The sequence below is a fragment of the Hemicordylus capensis genome, chromosome 2 (genome assembly GCF_027244095.1).
Source record: "Hemicordylus capensis ecotype Gifberg chromosome 2, rHemCap1.1.pri, whole genome shotgun sequence".
Taxonomy (NCBI): Eukaryota; Metazoa; Chordata; class Lepidosauria; order Squamata; family Cordylidae; genus Hemicordylus; species Hemicordylus capensis.
The window spans coordinates 390,416,041-390,435,457 of NC_069658.1; the positions used below are offsets into that span (position 1 = coordinate 390,416,041).

Consider the following 19,417-nt stretch of genomic DNA (forward strand, 5'->3'; position numbering starts at 1 on the left):
ACAGAGAAATAATAAATAAATACGATGGATCCCTGTCCCCAAAGGGCTCACAATCTCAAAAGAAACACAAGATAGATACCAGCAACAGTCACTGGAGGTACTGTGCTGGGGGTGGAAAGGGCCAGTTACTCTCCCCCTGCTCGATAAACAGAATCACCACGGTAAAACGTGCCTCTTTGCCCAGTTAGCAGGGGATAATAACAGAACATGATAGCAAATAATATGTTATGTGTTTTTTCATTGCCCGATTATCATTCTAAGGTTTCTGGACTGGTTTGCTTGCAGGTCTTGCTAAATTGGTTGTTCTGTGGTTTTTAATTAAGGGATTTGATGTAATATGCATTCTATTTCTATAAATGTTTGATTTTGTCAGGGCTGACATCAGGTGGTTGATATCATTGGGTTGCGGCCAAGGGACCACCCCTGTGCCCATAACCTTCATGTAGTGGTAGCAGAGCATCTCTATTTATATATAACCAATGGGTGTGGTGAACTTGTAGTGAGTGCTCCTTGTGCCACTACAACTGGAACAATAAACCAACAATCTGGTTTGATTTAGTAATGAGTGGCAAGGTGAATGAAAGAAAAGTTGCTGAATAACATTATTCAAATCTCTGAGAATGTAATAATTCAAATAAGCACAATTTCATCAAAGTGGAAATTCTGGATATTCAAATCTGAATAATAGATGCAAAAAGCATTGCTGCCATAATATGTTGGGCATACACATTGTTTCAAATGGGTTGCTATATACTGTACCTGTAACTGGAAATCCCATTATGGTGCACAGAGAGAAGCAAGGAGGAATGAGAATTAGTTCTTCTGTATTAATGACAACAAACTAAAAAGCTCTCAGATGGCAGAATGTAAATTATGTCAAAATCTCAGGATGGCTTTTTCATTACTGTGGAAACAGATAGATAATGTCTTGACAACGGAGCAGTTAAAGTACCACAGACGGTGAGTATTCACAACTCCCCCCACCAAACAAAAATTTATTTAAATGAAATGCTCTGTCATAAAGTGTATTTATGTGTAGTAAGATTATTCAGGTGCTTTAAAGGGCACTTTGGAGGGCTAGTCATTCAAGTCTGTCCTGGAACATAAGGGTCAATGTAAGAGTCTCTTCTACAGCCATTGGTTGAAGGGTTTTTCCCCTCTTCATGAATGCTCCTTCACAGCAATTTAAATTTAAAGCACAAGAAGTTATGTGAACTAAGGTTGCCCCCTACTCCATCTTCAGGCAGTGGAAATGAGGGAACAATTTTAGTAATGGTAACCACCATTATTTTCCCAAAAGCCCTCATGGAATAATACAATGCCATGACTCCCAATGGATTCTGGGAAGAAACTCATGGCAGCTAGCAGGAGTAGTCTGCCAAGAAAACCTTCACACTGCCACTGCTGTAGCCACTGCCCAAGAGGAAGTGAAGAAAAAAATAAAGGAGAAAAGCACCGCCGTCTGCTGCCATCCAGCAGGAAGCTGCCCCTGAAACTTTATTAGCATTCCCTGGGCCTCCATAAAATCATACCCCAGTTTTGGCCAGGCCAAATTTTGACCACCACCCCAAATCTGAGTCCAAAATTCTTCAGTGAGAATGTTCAGCTCCATACTACTGGAAACACAATGCATGGCTCAAAGCTCTCCAAATTGCTTTCCCCTTATCCTTTTGTCTTTCTCATCTCTTCACCATGATGCAGCCTAGCCATGGCATAATTTGCTTCATTTTCTAAAGAACCATTAGCTTACCCAGGCCTTCATTAATTCTGGGGGAATTACTTCAAGCTGAACCCGGAATCAATACCTTTCCTCTGTGGTTTGGGTCTAAGAAGATTAGATTTGGAATGTACTGTGTTCTAAACCTATAAGTGACTAGCTCAGAGTCTGATCTAGGTGTGGTTTAACATATGTTTAATATCTGCTTCCATTATCAATGGGTAACAATTAGCTAATCTAGCAGTGCAAATAGTCTAGCAGTGCAAACCTAGTCTTGCAAGAGAGTCAAAGTTGTTTTAACAGTGAGTCTTGAATATGCAGATTACAGTTGTCAGGCTGCCACCTGGAGATCTGTCCTGTAACTTAAAATCTGCCACTGACGGAAGAGACAAATCAGCCATGTCTTTCCCCTCACTATCCTGTTAACCACCACAACCTGCCCAATCTGCTGTGTGGTACACTTGGAGTCTTGCATTTTAAACAGGTAGTGGACAACCAGACAGTGAGCAGTGGAAAGATAAGTAGGAGAACAAGGGATCATCCCATGAAATTGATTGCCAGGAAATTTAGGACCAACAAATGGAAGTACCTTTTCACACAACACATAATCAACTTGTGGAATTCTCTGCCACAAGATGTGGTGACAGCCAGAAACCTGGACGGCTTTAAGAGGGGTTTGGATAACTCCATGGAGGAGAAGTCTATCATCGGCTACTAGTTGGAGGGCTACAGGCCACCTCCAGCCTCAAAGGCAGGATGCCTCTGAGTACCATTTGCAGGGGAGAGGAGAGAGGGCATGCCCTGAATTCCTGCCTGTGGCTTCCAGTGGCATCTGGTGGGCCCCTGTGTGAAACAGGGTGCTGGACTAGATGGGCCTTGGGCCTGATCCAGCAGGGCTGTTCTTATGTTCTTATGCACAACATTTCTCAAATTTAGTAATGGTTTTAAAGGTGAAGGGCATTAAGTCTCTTCAGTGATGTTCTTCCATAATGTTCAGGATGATAGTGCATAATTTACAATTACATAAATACAACTAGAAGTAAAAATGGCTTCCGGAAACAAACAAGTTCAAGACCCATTGGTCTTGTGGCAACACCTATTCTAAATACCCATAGATTTTAGGGATGTCCCCAAATCGTTTCAGCGCTCCATTAGAGAGGCACTGAAATGATACGGGCAGCCTCATCTGAAACGTTTCAGTGGGGGGGCAAGCAGTAGCTTTAAGAATGAGGCATGCAGGTCCTTACCTGCTCCTCCACCACCCGGTCATTGTTCTGGTCATCATGCTGTACTTCCCCAAAGGCCGCATGCGGCTGCAGCAGTGGCACACACATGGCCACTGCACATTTGTGGGGGCCATTTGTGTGATCAGCATGGTGTTGCTGACCCCACAAATTGTTGCTGCTGCCACGCAGCATTCCTTCCTTTTGGGAAAGACAGCACCATGACTGGAACAGCGGTGGGGCAGCAGAGGAGCAGGTAAGGACCTGCATGCCTCATTCTTAAAGCTACTGCTCTCCTCCTCCTCACCCCCCGGCGGCTGCCCAAAACAGTTTGGGCACATCCCTAGTAAATTTCTATGGGTAACAAAACCCATTTGGTTCAATAGAAATCAAATACAATTTTTTTAAAATAACAATTTGTTGAAAGATTTTTGGTTTATAAACATCTCCAGTTCCCCTTTTCTTCCTGCCCCCCTGCCCATTTACCACCCTTCCCACCCCACTCCTCTGGCATAAACCTATAAGCATGGTCACACAGAACATTTCTGTCGAATTTCAGTTTTCAGTGACAAGTACATAGGAACATAGGAAGCTGCCATATACTGAGTCAGACCATTGGTCTATCTAGCTCCGTATTGTCTTCACAGACTGGCAGCGGCTTCTCCAAAGTTGCAGGCAGGAATCTCTCTCAGCCCTCTCTTGGAGAAGCCAGGGAGGGAATTTGGAACTTAAATGTTCTTCCCAGAGCAGCTCCATCCTGTTTCATCTGCAGCATGCTTTCCCATTCATAAGGGTATTGGGACCACCATTAGCTTTCAGTGTTGGAGGAATAATACAATGGAGATACTCATGATGTGCTAAGTGACCAGTTAGGTCACTAATGCTCCCCATTATCTTATGAGTCCCCTCTCATATTTACACTTACACAAAGGGTTGTAGAACTGCTAAAAGGGTAGGGGTCAGGGAGAAAACAAGCACAGAGTCCTGTGTAAAAGGATGCCCCACACCCTGCACTTGCAGTCAGGCAGAACTAGGATGCACATATCAGTGTTCCAAACTGGGATTCTCTGAACTAGAACTGGAACTATTTGGATGAGACTCTCAAAACTCCATATTATGCTTAGCTGATTAACAGGATGCCTTCTATACATGCTTACTTAGGAGCAAGGAGCATCTGGGACATGCAAAGATTGCAGCTATAACACATTTAACTTTCATGTACTGTTGAGTGGATAATTAACTGTGTCTGCCACCACTGATAAATTACTGTATTATATTCCTTAGTTTGTTACAGAGTGTTTGCATGAGTGCCGACTACCAACCTTCCAAATGCTGGCTTCCTTCCCATATACCACTGCCATGTTGTTAGCCTTGTTGGATTTAATAAATTGCTTCTCAGTCTCATTGAGCTCCTCAGACACAAAACCCATGAAAGAATTATCAGGAGTATGAGCTGTAAAGAAATAAAGACCCATGCATTTGACTCTCACAAATGTATTAATGGGATTCACAAGATAAGACTTATCTCTGTCCTTAGTAACATAAACAACCCTTTCCCAATGCAACGCCCTACCCAGAGTGCTCTGGAAACCACTCTCAAAGGGCCACATGATTGTACTGAATGTTGTATTCACACAAGACTTCCCACCATCTTCTTACGTTATTGTGCAGGACCAGCATCAGGGGCCAGCCAGCTTAGGCCTATTATCATTGCTGAGGTCCTGGGGGCGGGAAGGAGGTAGCCCTTGTGGGGACTTACCTTAGGAGTGGTAACTCAGAACACTCTTCAGCAGCTGTGCTGTCAGCCATCTTCCTTCACTGATAATGCAATGCCCCCACCCTCATCATTGCAATAGCAATAGCAGAGGCACTGCATTAAAGGCAAAAAAGAGGGGAGCTGCTAGAATAGCTTCCCCAACACCTCTTGCTAGCAAGGGGGCCTGCAAAGGCATTTGGCCAAGCCCCACCCTCATCCCCACCCCCATGAACCTGCTGCTGGCACTGTTATTGTAATGCAGTACCAACAGGCTAGGTCAAAAGCTGAAGTTATGCTGCAGGAGCTCACTTTTATAATATTCGATACAGTGCTGGGTATTTTATCCTGTGCATGTAAGCACAGGATAAAATGACAGCTCTCCATCTTCCAACCTAGAATTGCAGTCATCAGTGTAGACACAGTTGGTTGTGCTTCCCCCCATCCTTGGGGGACTGCCCCTAAAAATGGCTGCTTGACATTTCTAGATCTTACTTGGCTCCCTTCCCTCTTTTTAGTCTTAAAGCAAGGACTAGGCGTTTCTCCAGTGATGCTGTAATGATTCGCCATACCATCACAAGAAATTCTGTGACTGAATTTGTGCAATTTAGTCTATCAAAGAAGAAGGCCCCCAAATAATGTGGTAACATAACATCACTTCCAAAAGGCCAATTCGTGTCATTTCTAATCTAATCCTGAGGTTATTTTTACCATAACATCACATCCCACTCTTCCTGCTGTCGCTTTGCTTCTAGCTGGGTGTGGAATGATTGGTTATCTTGGCAGCTTCCAGGGAAAGAGGCTTGCACTGAAATATCTCAGTGTCAGTTACAAGTCTTTCACCCTGACCATGCTGGGGAGAAGGGGAGATGCTGGAGCAGCCTGAAAACATAATTAGCAAAACAGTGGGAGTGGGACAGTAAAGTATGAAAGCTAATTAAAACGACAGGCCCCATTAAGCTGGCTTTTCCTTGGGGTATCATTGTCAAGGTTGAGGTTAGGTGGAGGCAGCAAATCTGCCCATCCAGAACCCCTTGGGAAATCAGCTTCCAGTTGAAGTGCAAATGTGGCAGTATCTTTCCTATCCTGCCCATGACAAGAGACATAGCATAGGCTATACATATATTCGAGCCCAGCCGAGCCAGTTTTAGTTCTTGCCTCCATGATGCGTTTGTGTCTTCTCTATTCCAAAAGTCCTTCAGACACATCCACACTCACCCCACCCCACTCCATGTTTTAGTTCCATCACCTTTGTGAACAGAACATCCATAAATCACAACAAATGATACAGCAAACCAGTTGAACCTGGAATCGTTAGCAGGATGGAAGCGGGGCAAAGCATCTGTCCAAATGCAGAGTGGTCTTTAATCTGTCCCTCCTTCTATTGCCCCATACATCCACTGTGGAAGACATGGGGACATATCAAAGCCACCCCATAGAGTGTATTTTCACGACATGCGAAATAAAGCATTACTTCAAATAATGCAGCAGTGGCTAAGATACTGTGGTGCTGGGGGAAGGGTGTGAAATGCCCCACAACACTGCTGGGTGTCAGCCCTCTTTTAAAGCCAACCTGTGTGAACTTTGAGAGTTGTACAGGGGCAGGGAGGAGGGAAGGTTGCCCATAGACACTGCTTCTCTCCTCAGGCTTCATGCAAGCTTTGCCATGTGTGTCAGGAGAGACACTCTTTGCAAAGTTCATAAAGGACAGATCGGTCCCCAAGAGCTGCTCTGATGGCAGCAGAGGGGGCACCTTGCCACCTTGCTGAAGTCCCAATAATCTGCTACCTAATCCACTTCACCTTGCCTCATGAAAGGAATGCCCCTGTCATAATGCATGATATGCTTCTGAATGCCAGATGGGCTCTTGCCCTCATGCCCTGCTGTGAGGCTTCCTAGACGCCTTGGAACAGCTACTGTGGGAAAACGTAGGGTAGACTAGACACTTTGAGTCTCACCCAGGAGGCTTATTCTCATGTCTCACCCACCATACTGCCAGTCCACAGCTAAAACGCTCTCCATGGCAAACCACTGACTAAATATGTGGCAGCCACTTACGGAACATTGTCATGAACTGCTTGGGGTTGAGGTTCCAGTAGCCCCAGTTGGTCCGGTAGCCATGCAGTGTGGCATATTCCTCATGATTGTATGCAGGTTCGGTCCCAAAAGTGTCAATTACTCGAACACGGCACCTGTTCAAAGGAGGGGGAAAATGCCATGCTGGTTATGTCCTGTGAGGAAACAGCATAAAAATCTGTGCCATCGTCAATTCATTATCCAGAGGCATTGAGCCATTCAATAGCATAAATGGAGATTCTAGGACTGCTGCTTTAAGAAAGATCTGAGGGTGTGAGGGTCTCCTATAGGCAGCGACAGTTCTTCCACACTAGGGACCAATTACAGGCTGCAGCATTCTTGCTGCTGTATATAGATGTGCGTGCCCTGAACATGACTTCTGGGATATGACCTCTACTGAGGCAAAGTCAGCTGTGCCATGGAGCAGGGCAGTCTGGACATCCATAAATGATCAATAATATGACAGGCAGGATATGGTATAAAGTTGTCCATATTTATTTTTTATGTTTATGATCAAGACTGACATACTGCGTGCATTTTGCAACCATGCACCAAATTGGAAACTGGATGATGAATAGGTATGTTTACATTGCAAATATATGGATGAACTTTACTGTTTGTTCCACATCCAGGTGTAACCTCACAACATATTTTGCTGCTTATATTTGCTGATTACATAGCATGAAATCAGCAAAAGAACTGTGGGTAGAGGTGATATGAGGTCATTCTGTCTGGCGATTAGCAACATCTATGTTAGGGAATCTTTTCAGACATTCATTTCCTCTTGGGGAATGAGGATAGGAAGAGAGAATAATGGCTGCTCCCTTAGCACTGAACCAGCACTAGCCACCTCATGTGATTTCCCCCGCCTCACATCCTGAAAATGAATGGGACTAGTCTTGCTTGAGCCAGGGGACTCTTCTTCCCCTCCCCATTATTGTTTTTAATCCAGTCTTAAGGCAATCAACAAAAAGCAGCTAGTCTGTGAAGGAGGATAGTTCAAACTAGGGAAGTTCAGAATATTTAGATATGCCCATTTGGCCCACTGGAGCATCACATCCAAGGAGGTGGTCAATTGCTGTTGTGATTTTTCTGATATCGTATTATATATTTACTATTTGCAAACAGCCTTGTCTCTAGGGACAAAAAGTAAAACAAGATGGCAGGTGGAAAGTAAATCTTCATTAGGATACTCATGGCCTCCATCTCATGTGCTGTACATTTGGTTTGTACTGAATTGTAAACAGGGGTAGAGCCACCATTGCGTTCAAAGGGGGGGGGGTCCAAAGAACCCAGGCTGCTGTGATCAGGGGCCACACCTGGTGCCCCAGCCATGCCCCCTGTGTCTGATGTCAGAGAGAGGGGGCATGGCTGGGGTGATGGGGGCTGCTGGCCCTAAGCTGGACAGGGGCCACCAGCATCCTTCCCACACCACTAATTGTAAACACAAAAGTTATTGCGGGGGGGGGGACACACTGGCATGGTAACCTCTTAAGCCTCCTTTCCTTTGGAAAGTAAGCCCCCACCCCCCAAAAATGCTGTTAAAACTTTGGGTCTTATACTGCTATTTATATACAGATATTTAGATACTGCTTTTCAACAAAAGTAGTTTACATAGAAATAAAATAAAATAAGATGGCTCTCTGTCCCAAAAGGGCTCACAATCTAAAAAGAAACATATGATAGACACCAGCAATAGCCATTGTAGGGTTGCTGAGCTTGGGTTAGATAAAGCAGTGGCTATCCCCTTGCTAAATATAAGAGAATCACCACTTAAAGTGCCTCTTTGTTCAGTTAGAAGGGGTAAAGTGTGGTACCCAGAACTGGACACAGTATCCCAAGTGTTTTAAATTTAATTGGGATTACTCATTATTCTTATGAGAGTCCATGACCAAAATCCTAGTTCTGTGTATATCTAGATCTAGATGATCTAGATCTAGATGATCTAGATCTAGATAATATAAAGCTGTTTGGGCCTCACTGACTGACATGAAAATCCCAGACCAAACTACAAAAGATAGAAACATGCCATTTTTGCAGGTAGGTTCTAGATCTTGCTCAGACTACCAAAAAAATCCCATAACCTGGAACTTCTCCAGAAAATCTGGAAAAATTTCCCCACTGGAAAGCATGGGGAATGAGACCTCAAAGAGCTAGGAAAATACTAGAGTCACAGCAAGATAAGACATTAAGATGCTTGTAAACTCTAGCTTCTCACTGACTCACTCACAGGCCAACATGAAACTCCCAGACCAAACCATGAAAGATAGAAACATGCCATTTTCACAGGTAGGTTCCAGACCTTACCCAGACTATCAAAAAAGAAAGAAAGAAAAGATAAACTGGGGAAAAAATGTCCTGGAAAATTAGTACACACTCTCCCATTATAGAGCATGGGGAATGAGTCCTCATAGGCAGAGTAGAATCACAGAGAGATGAAATGTTCATATGCTTGGAATCTGCAAGCCATTTTATAACATTACACACACACACACACACACACACACACACACACACACACACACACCTGATTCCAAAGGAGGAGAAAACTCCAGGAGTTTTCTAGGGATGCATTTTGGACACCTCCCCACAAATCCCACAAATCCTGAAAATGGCTTAGAACAGTAATGGGTGGGGGGGAAAGAGAGAGAGAGAGAGTGAGAGTCAAAAGTGAGCACAGAAATTACCACCCGCCCCCATCCAGTTGAATGCAGACACAAATTTGATTTATAATGAAAGCAATAGCACTGCCTGCCATTTTCCTCCCTCATAAAACTGTGCAGAGTAACAGAAAGGATAGGAGAAAGAGTAATGAATTGCAGGACCATTGGTGCTAAATTAAATCACAAAAACTGTGCTAGCTGCTGATCTGGCAGGAGGCTGTGGTTTTCCTCTCTCTTTGTGCTAAATAGGAGGGGATAAAATGGGCCGAGGCATGCCAGCTGTCCCTCTGAGGCTGAGGCTGTCCCTCTGCCTGCCCCCTGCCCCATTTCTTGTGATTTTTGCAGAACACAACTGCAGAGGGCTGATATATTATTTACTCTTACACACACACACACACACACACTCTTCAGTCCCCAAGAGTCATTAGGTCCTCTGCAGAAAGTCATATCACGATGATTTTGTTTAGGGAGTGGTATGCAAGATTGCTCTTTTGCTTTTGCAAGCATATCTCAGCATGTGACCCAATGGCAGATGGGGAACAGCATGGAGGCCATTCACTGGCCAATTTACCAGCTGTCAGGGCCATGGAGATGAACAAGGCTGGGGGAGGTCTAACTCCTGAGGATGTGCTAGGAATTTACTGTTGGCTGCCTGGTCCAAAGGATAAGGAAAGGCTACAAGTTCAAGAGAGCTTCAGTTTCAATTCTGTTCAGATTTTGGAATCAATGTGAGTAGCTCCATCCCTGAAAATACTGGTGCCATGCCATGCATTTTCGAAAGGCAAGCTATTAATAGGAAGTCCATTTAAACAAAATCATTGTAAACCCCTCAATGTAAAACAATAGTTTGTCAAGCGCTGTGCACAGCCTTGGTATCAAAGAGATATAAAAGAACTGGAACCACACAGAAAAGGGCAACTTGAAAGACCCAGGCTGTTGAATGCCACCCACCCACCACATACTCTGATTTGCTGGCTGAAAATATTCAATCCTTTCAATTTAGGAGAGTGGTGATCTGATTTACGTATCAAACATTTACATGGGTGGGGTGATAAATAGGTTTCCTATGGCTGAGAGCACTGTCACAAAAGTCTGAGACAGAAGGAAGTGTGGGAGAAGCGAGCAGAAGCAGTCAGTGATTGGAGAAGTAGACCAGTCCTGGAAGTCTGTCAGCATTAAGCTGACTCTCATGTCGTCATGTTTCTGAAACCATAGGATTCCCGCGAGAGGTTCAAACTAGTTGTAAACACACATAATTACTTCTCTGAGCTTAAAAAAAAATAGCAGCCATGGGAACCCTGGATTGGATTCACAGGGTGAGGGTGATTCAATCCTTCCCTCCTGGGGCACATATTAGATGAGTGGGTGGAGACTATTTTCATCAGGACTTTCCCCAAGTACAACGCACACACAGATTCACTGTTTGCTTTTTTATGATCTGTGGATACAGGGTAGGTTTCTTGAGAGCATATCACCATTATGAAAATCTAACATGAGGACAATAGGGAGGGAAGGAGACAGAAGTCTAAAAGAGAAAGATTGGAGGTTCACGCCTATTCACTCCTAAAATTTGGGAGCAGCAAGCTGAGTAGCTGATGCACTGAATTCACAGTGAGGGCCGGCAACTAAACATTCCCAGGTCACCACAGGCACACACCAGAACCCAGGCAAATGAAAAACACCAGCCCAAGCAAGACTTATCAGAATGCCTTGACATTCCCAGAAATAAGTGACATGTGAGAAGGCAATTTTTGATATTAATGCCTTTCCACATAGACTCCACATCCTGCTCTTGGCTAAAGAATAAGTGGCTGGTAATATGCTCAAGTGCCATCGAAACTGGCTCCTCATGAGGCTTCAATTTCAGTGGCCCCAGGCCTTCCCAGCTCCATGGATGAAAAAGCAGCTTGTACAAATGTCAGGAAGGGAACAGGTTAAGCACCCTCCCGTCTTTCTCTCTTTTCCTCCACCCCCCACCCCCCAATCTTCTTGCTTTCAATCAAGATACTCCAGTCTCTGAGGTTGTTTTGCATTTAAAAAAAAAAAAAGCTGTTGGGGGAAAGGAATCAGCTGAGCATCTTGTGTAGCTTGAACCTGAGAGATTCACCCTAGAGCTGTGAAGAGGGTGGACTTGATGGCTGAAACAGTGCAAATGAGAGCAGAGGATGCCTTCAATGCATTGCAGAGCCAGAGGGAGTGTGTCTGACATCTGGAACAGTGAGCACTTTGTAAGGCACCGGCAGAGATGTACTGAGAAAAATTGGACACCTCTGCCTGTCAATCCTGTCACTGTCATTTCCATTGGCTTCATTATCCAAAGACACAAAAGGGGGACAGGAGAAAACCCAAGCCCGTTCTTCTTACCTGTATTTTTTAAAGGAGAGGCCCATGTGTTGCTTCATTTGCTGCAGACCGTGATAGTCAGTATAAATGAGATCAAAAGGCAAAGGGACCGTCAAGGGACAGTTACCTCGGCCAGGAGGCACCCCTAAGTTGCTGGAAAGAACAATAAAGCAATTGTCAGCATTGAGGACAAAGGGAAAGAAGGATGAATATGTTACATATCACTCATGTGGAGAAGCTGAATGAGGAGCTGTTACTCTTTCCCATAAAGCACAAAGCAGCCAGCCTCTGATTAATTCTAAAGCAGCAGTTTCAGGTCAAACAGCAGAGGGATTTTATTTTCACGCAGTGCACTGAATTAACCTGTGGAACTTATCACCTTGAGCTTTTGCAAAGATCAATCTGGGTTCCATCAAGGATTAGACAAATTTGTAGAGGATGGATTCAACATTAGCCTGCTATTCCTCTAATCCTGATCCTGGGGGAATTAGCAGTACTATTTCTCCATTTCTGATCCACACAGTCCAGACATACATGGAGTTTCAGCTCACACAGCTCCCTAGCTATCCCCGAAACTGACAAGAGAGCCACACAAGAGATTAGTATTGGCTAGGGATGTGCGAAACGTTTCGGATACAAAACGTTTTGTACCCAAAACAGCCTGTTCCGGGTGTTTTGTAGACAAAACAAAACACCCATTTTCCAGATCCAAAAGTTTTGTATACAAAACAAAACGCCCCTGTTTTGGCTACAAAACGTTTTGTTGTTTCGGACCTCCATTTTGTAGTGATCTCTGAGTCAGTCTCCATTTTGTGTTTGACATCTCTTTGAATTTCCCACCCTTCCAGCCTTCTGATCAGTGACCTAAATCATGGGCTGACCTGCTGACAATTCCCTCCTTGTTCCCCGTTGGCTCTTTTGCTTCTTCCCACTCTTTACTGACCCCACATTGGCCAGGGGAAGGGTTGTGCTGGGTTCTGCTGCTTCTGTGGTGTTCTGAGTGTAGATTCTCTGGTAGCACATGAGAGTGGATTCTTGTTTTTCACTGAAAATCTCATATGCTACCAGAGAATCTACAATGAACACCTCAGAAACAACAAAACCCAGTACCCCACAGGCTTGTGGGGGTGGGGGTGGTTGGCACCCTATGTGCACTACACAACCCCTCGCTCTGGGCAACTCCAGTGCCCCCCAAGTGGAATTATGGGGCTGCTGAAACCTCCATTATTCCCCATGGGAGAAATCTCAAAGACACGTAAACTTCAAGAAATCACAAAAGATCAGCCCTTTGCCCAATTCCTTTGAAATAATTCTGGAAGTTTCCTTGCCCCCATTGGGCACTACCACCCACCACACTCTGCTCTGGGTCATCCCTTTCCCCTTGATTTGAAGCGATACATTTGCTGGGATCCCCATTATTCCCTATGGGAAAATTCTTAAAGATGTGTAAACTTTAAAAAAAAATCACAAAAAAACCCCCACAAATCAGCCCTTTGCCTAATTCCTTTGAAATTTGGGTGGTAGCTTCCACCCACTGGACACTACCACCACCACCCACTCTTTTTGCCCTGGGACCCTTTTTAAAAATCCAAATCGATTCGGATTCAGATTCGGAAAATTTGGCTACAAAACAAAACAGGGCTGATTTGGATTCATAAAATTTGGGTACAAAACAAAATGGGGATGTTTCGATTCGGATACAAACCGAAACAAGAAAATTCAAAAATGCACACCCCTAGTATTGGCTGTGCCTTCTGCCACGCAGGTTTCCCATGCAGAAGGCAAGGAATGTTCCAGGGACAAAAGAAGTCTACCTTTCTCCAAGACACCTCCCACACTCTCAGCTTAATACTACAGCAACCAACTAAGAATGCAAGAAGCTGCTATGCGGACAAATCCTCTGAACTACAACTTCTTCAGAGGGTCATACAAGCAGCTTCTGGAGGTTCTAAGGAAGTCATTCTCGAAGTGTTCCTTAGTTATGGTGAACACCCAGGATGGTCACAGAACATCCATGCAGGTCGCCATTTTGAAAGCTAGTACCCTGAGTGCATGGGACCCTTGAGGAGTGAGCTCCAGTGGTACCTCATAGGACTTGATAGTCAAAAGGCCCCCTGTTCCTGCTTCCCAGTGTTTTCCACCCTTCACTCATGATCTTTTTCATTGTTTCCTGTCCCTGTTTGCTCAATTTCCACATCTGTGTCACATCAAAAATCCCTGATCGGCACATGGGCTACATGGTCACACTTGAGGAACCTTCCCAAATTTGGCCATGTAGCCGCATGTCGCCATCATTCACAGAAGTGGAGATGGGCTAGAGCAGGGGCATAGCTATAGTTGAGCAAGGGGGACAAGTGTATCTGGGCCCCTGAGGGAGAGGTCCCTGCCAGCTGGGTGACAGCTTGCTCTCTGCTCTCCCCCACCCTCCCACCCACCTCTATGAAGAAGAAAAGGTAGCAGGGGCCCATGTTTTGTCTCCCAGCCCATTCCCTTGCTGCACTCCTGGGCTAGATCTGTCCTCAGATTGTTCTGTAGCCATATGAGAGTAGGAACCATATGCTCATTTAGCTCTGTTGTCAGTCAGGAGGACTTCCAGCTGAAGTCCCAAGTGGGGAAGTTAGGCTAGGCCTTTTCTTCTCCTCACATCTTCTTGCCACAGCTTGTCATGTAATTTCTTATTTATTTATTTAATCATTTATTTAGAGATACATAAAACTGATTCTATAGGTTCAAGGTGGGTTGCAGTAAAATATACAAAGAAAACCATTGCCCCTAAGGGCCACTTGTCCAGCAGAAAATGAAGACTAGAAATAAACTTTTCAGTTCCTTTTACTTCCAATATTTCATCCCTATAAGATGTAAGTTTTGGGTGGTATAAAAATATGTAAAATAAAAATATAAACAAACAAACAAACAAATAAATAAAGCAAGCCCAAAGATTTGAGCTAGGGATAGGGTCGTAGCTCAGTGGCAGAGCATCTGCATTCACCCCAACATTGCTAAGTAGGATTGGGAAAGACTCCTGCCTGCAACCTTGGAGAAGCCACTGTCAGTCAGTGTAGACAATACTGAGCTAGATGGACCAATGGTCTGACTCAGTGTAAGGCACTAAGGCAGCTTCCTATGTACCTAAAAGGAAGGATGAATCCTCAACAACTACATAGGGATGATCACTGGGCTTGTCCATTAAGAGCAGGGAAGTGTCTCTCATCTTCTAAGCCTCAGTCCGGCACAGGAGAAAGGCTCACTTTTAGCATTAGCTCAAGGCAAACGGGTCAAGTGTTTCCCAGTGCATCCATTCTGCTCATTCTAAGAAACGCTTAGAGGAAACTAATGAACAACCACACTCCATACCAGAGCAAGACAAAACAAGGATTTTCAATTTATGGTAACTTAGCTGGGGATAAGTGCTTGCAGCTGCTTCATTGCTCTTGTCACAAATAATATAAGCTCCTGCACCCTGTAGAACAGAAAAGGTTGGCAGTGGCCAGGATAGGCGGTGGTTTTATCACTTGTAATTTAAGTTCACTTTTATGGGCAATTTTATGCTAAGTGGCTGGCTGGGAAGATGGCATGAATAGAAAGTCTCTTGTGTCTGACAGCCACCAAAAAAAATAAATAAATCAAAATCAAAATCAAATGAAGCAATGCAGAAAGGCTCCGATGCCCATTATGGAGCATCAGGTGGGCTTGCTAGGGCTTTTTGGGTGCTTTTGAGTATCTGGTAAACACTCAGTGCATGTAAGTACTGAAGAACTAAGGTGCAAAATCAAAGAGGAAAATAAAGAGTGGCATTTCCCTTCAGCTCAGAGCAGCATTACGCAGAATTGGGGGGAAGAGAGGGTGCAGGACCATGAACATTGCAATAGCAACCTCACTTTGTGATCCCCAGCCGTGCATGGGGCAAAGGGAGGTTTCGTTAATTCTCCTGCAGTGCACATATATGTTGGTCCTGCAACAACCCCGATGTCAATGCCAACATAGAATTTCTAAGGAAATTTCTAAGTTACCAGTTTAATTTTCCTTAATTTCTAAGGAAAAACCAGTGTCCCCCCGCCACCCATTCCTGAAAAAATGGAGAAGGAAAACCACCCTGTTTTTTTCCTGCCTGCCCCCGGCCTTCACATCTCTAAATGGGATGAAGAGGCAATGATAAGGGCCAATGGTTGAGGACTGAAAGACCCCCACCCCAATACACTTCTCCTTCCTCGATGATGAGATATAGACACAAGCAAAGCCTGCAACAGCAGATCTCCTGGGTTGATCTGAAAAATATGGGTGCCATTTAGCAAGGCATGGGGTCAATTGTTAAACCTTTATTATCTTGATTAACCATCAATAGCACCTATATCTATGGCCAGTTCACTAGATCTAAACCCTGACTACAAATAGTTAAATAGACTTACACAATCCAACATTGCAAAACCTTCCACTTAAAAATGGTAGAGTATGTTCTGGGAATGAATCCCAAACCAAATGGTGCCTTGGTTCAGGAAGCATGATTTCAAAACAAAGTGGTCCTTGAATAGAGCTCATTTTCGAATGCATGGGTGCATGGATATACTGTAGTTTTTGTAATGTTGTGATTTAATATTGTAATTGTGTTGTAATTTTTGTAATGCTTTTTGGGGGGTAATTTAATATTGAATAGGGATGTGCAAAACATTTCGGATACAAAACGTTTTGTACCCAAAACAGCCTGTTTCGGGTGTTTTGTAGACAAAACAAAACACCCATTTTCCAGATCCAAAAGTTTTGTATACAAAACAAAACGCCCCTGTTTCGGCTACAAAACATTTTGTTGTTTCAGACCTCCATTTTGTGGTGATCTCTGAGTCAGTCTCCATTTTGTGTTTGACATCTCTTTGAATTTCCCACCCTTCTAGCATTCTGATTAGTGACCTAAATCATGGGCTGACCTGCTGACAATTCCCTCCTTGTTCCCCGTTGGCTCTTTTGCTTCTTCCCACTCTTTACTGACCCCACATTGGCCAGGGGAAGGGTTGCTAACCTATGGGGTGCTGGGTTCTGCTGTTTCTGTGGTGTTCTAAATGTAGATTCTCTGGTAGCATATGAGAGTGGATTCTTGTTTTTCACTGAAAATCTCATATGCTACCAGAGAATCTACAATGAACACCTCAGAAACACAAAACCCAGTACCGCAAGGGCTTGTGGGTATGGAGGTGGTTGGCACCCTATGTGCACTACACAACCCCCAGCTCTGGGAAACCCCTGTGCCCCCCAAGTGGAATTATGGGGCTGCTGAAACCTCCATTATTCCCTATGGGAGAAATCTCAAAGACACATAAACTTCAAGAAATCACAAAAGATCAGCCTTTTGCCCAATTCCTTTGAAATAATTCTGGAAGTTTCCTTGCCCCCATTGGGCACTACCACCCACCACACTCTGCTCTGGGTCATCCCTTTCCCCTTGATTTGAAGCGATACATTTGCTGGAATCCCCATTATTCCCTATGGGAAAATTCTTAAAGATGTGTAAACTTAAAAAAAAAATCACACACAAAAAATCAGCCCTTTGCCTAATTCCTTTGAAATTTGGGTGGTAGCTTCCACCCATTGGACACTACCACCACCACCCACTCTTTTTGCCCTGGGACCCTTTTTAAAAATTCAAATCGATTTGGATTCGGATTCAGAAAATTTGGCTACAAAACAAAACAGGGCTGATTTGGATTCATAAAATTTGGGTACAAAACAAAACGGGGATGTTTCGATTCAGATACAAATCAAAACAAGAAAATTCCAAAATGCACACACCTAATATAGAATACATCCAAGATCAAGCCACCTAATGGCATAGCAGGGAAGTAATTTGCCTAGGAATCAAGAGGTTGCTGGTTTGAATCCCCACTGGTATGTTTGCCAGACTATGGGAAACACCTATATCAGGCAGCAGAGATATAAGAAGATGCTGAAAGGCATCATCTCATACTGCGCAGGAGATGTCAATGGTAAACCACTCCTGTATTCTACCCAAGTAAACCACATGGCTCTGTGGTCGCCAGGAGTCAACCCCAACTCAACGGAACAACTTTACTTTACTTACAACCAAGACCAGGCCTTTAAATCTTGCTGTGAATCTTGCCCCTTCCCACTGTTGCCTGCTGACTTCAGAATTCAGGATCCAAACAGGTGTTAGTAACTTAACTGGTTTATATAAAGAGGGCTCTATACAACTTCCTGGAAGGGCTCTTAATACAGGCCTATAGCAGTGCCTTTCTTGGCCAAGGGAAGAGAATGTAACACTGAAATGGAAATGGCTTCCTTGTTGAAACCTCAGAGCAAAAGAAAACCTAAAGCAGAAGAAAAACAGGGACTGTTCTTCCAAATCTCTTGAAACAGACACAACTGCCCTATGGGGGGGAAATACAATTTTAATTGCTCCCAGTAGGAGTCACCATTTCACTTTTGGCATGAGAGAAAGCTGACCTGTGGAAAGAGATATATGCTTATAGCCAGTGGAGCTTCGAAGGGCCTGCACTATCATTTGCAGCCTACAGGTGGCAGCAGTGATTGTCAACCATTTGGAGATGTTTGTAATGTATATCCGTATTCCATTTCACTTTGTTTTTTAAAATTCATCCGTTATAGATGGGAAATATCAGTGTCTATTTGGTCAGGGAAAGAGATCCTGACCTAAAGTTGGATTTGGGGAATACTGAAATGAAAAGGAATGTCAACATCATCAGGAGAAGGCATAACCTCCCTAAATGCCTCCCTGGAGGCAGTGATAGGCTGGATGAGGGATAACAAACTAAGACTGAATCCAGATAAGATGGAGGTACTCATTGTGTGGGGTCGGAACTTGAGCGATGACTTTGATCTGCCTGTTCTGGATGGGGACACATTTCCCTAGAAGGAACAGGTACACAATCTGGGAGTGCTTCTGGATCCAAACCTCTTTCTGCTGTCCCAGGTTGAGGTGGTGGCCAGAGGTGCTTTCAAACAACTTTGGCTGATATGCCAGCTGCATCCATATCTTGAGATAAATTACCTCAGAACAGTAGTACATCTGCTGGTAACCTCCAGACTGAATTACTGCAATGTATTCTATGTGGGGCTGCCTTTGCACATAGTCTGGAAACTGCAGTTGATACAGAATGCAGTAGACAGGTCTCTAGGAGAGACCATATTACTCCAGTATTGAAAGAGCTACACTGGCTCCCAATAACTTTTGGGGCAAAATAAAAGGTGCTGATTATAATCTATACAGCCCTAAACAGCTTAGGCCCTGGGTATTTAAGAGACCATCTTCTTCACCATGAGCCCCATCGCCCATTGAGATCATCTAGAGTGGTTCATCTGCAGTTGCCACCGGCTCATCTGGTGGCTAGCAGGGATGGGCTTTCTCTGTTGCTTCCCCAAGACTCTGGAATGTGTTCCCTGCTGAAATAAGAGCCTCCCCATCTCTGACAAGATTTAATAATTCTTTAAAGACATATTTTCACCCAAGTTTTTTAACTAGACTGTGGTTTTAAATTGTTTCAAGGTCTTCATTTTTAATCTGTTTGATGTTGTAAACCGCCCAGAGATGGAAGTTCGGGGCAGTCTACAAATTCAAAAAATAACATAAAATAACATGGATTGAAGGAAAGAAGGGAGGGAGGGGAAACAGGCTAAG

At 44.1% G+C, this 19,417-nt stretch overlaps 1 protein-coding gene across 3 annotated transcripts in view; it reads right to left on the reverse strand.

Moving 5' to 3' along the window:
• MGAT5B (alpha-1,6-mannosylglycoprotein 6-beta-N-acetylglucosaminyltransferase B) overlaps positions 1 to 19,417 on the reverse strand; it is a 312,928-nt gene that overhangs the window by 54,668 nt on the left and 238,843 nt on the right. For all 3 annotated transcript variants that reach the window (XM_053294465.1, XM_053294466.1, XM_053294464.1), the window contains exons 9-11: positions 11,797 to 11,928; positions 6,752 to 6,885; positions 4,263 to 4,393 (exon numbers count right to left, since the gene is read on the reverse strand). In XM_053294465.1, coding sequence (XP_053150440.1) covers positions 4,263 to 4,393; positions 6,752 to 6,885; positions 11,797 to 11,928 — 397 coding nt within the window. The remainder of the gene's footprint in view (positions 1 to 4,262; positions 4,394 to 6,751; positions 6,886 to 11,796; positions 11,929 to 19,417) is intronic.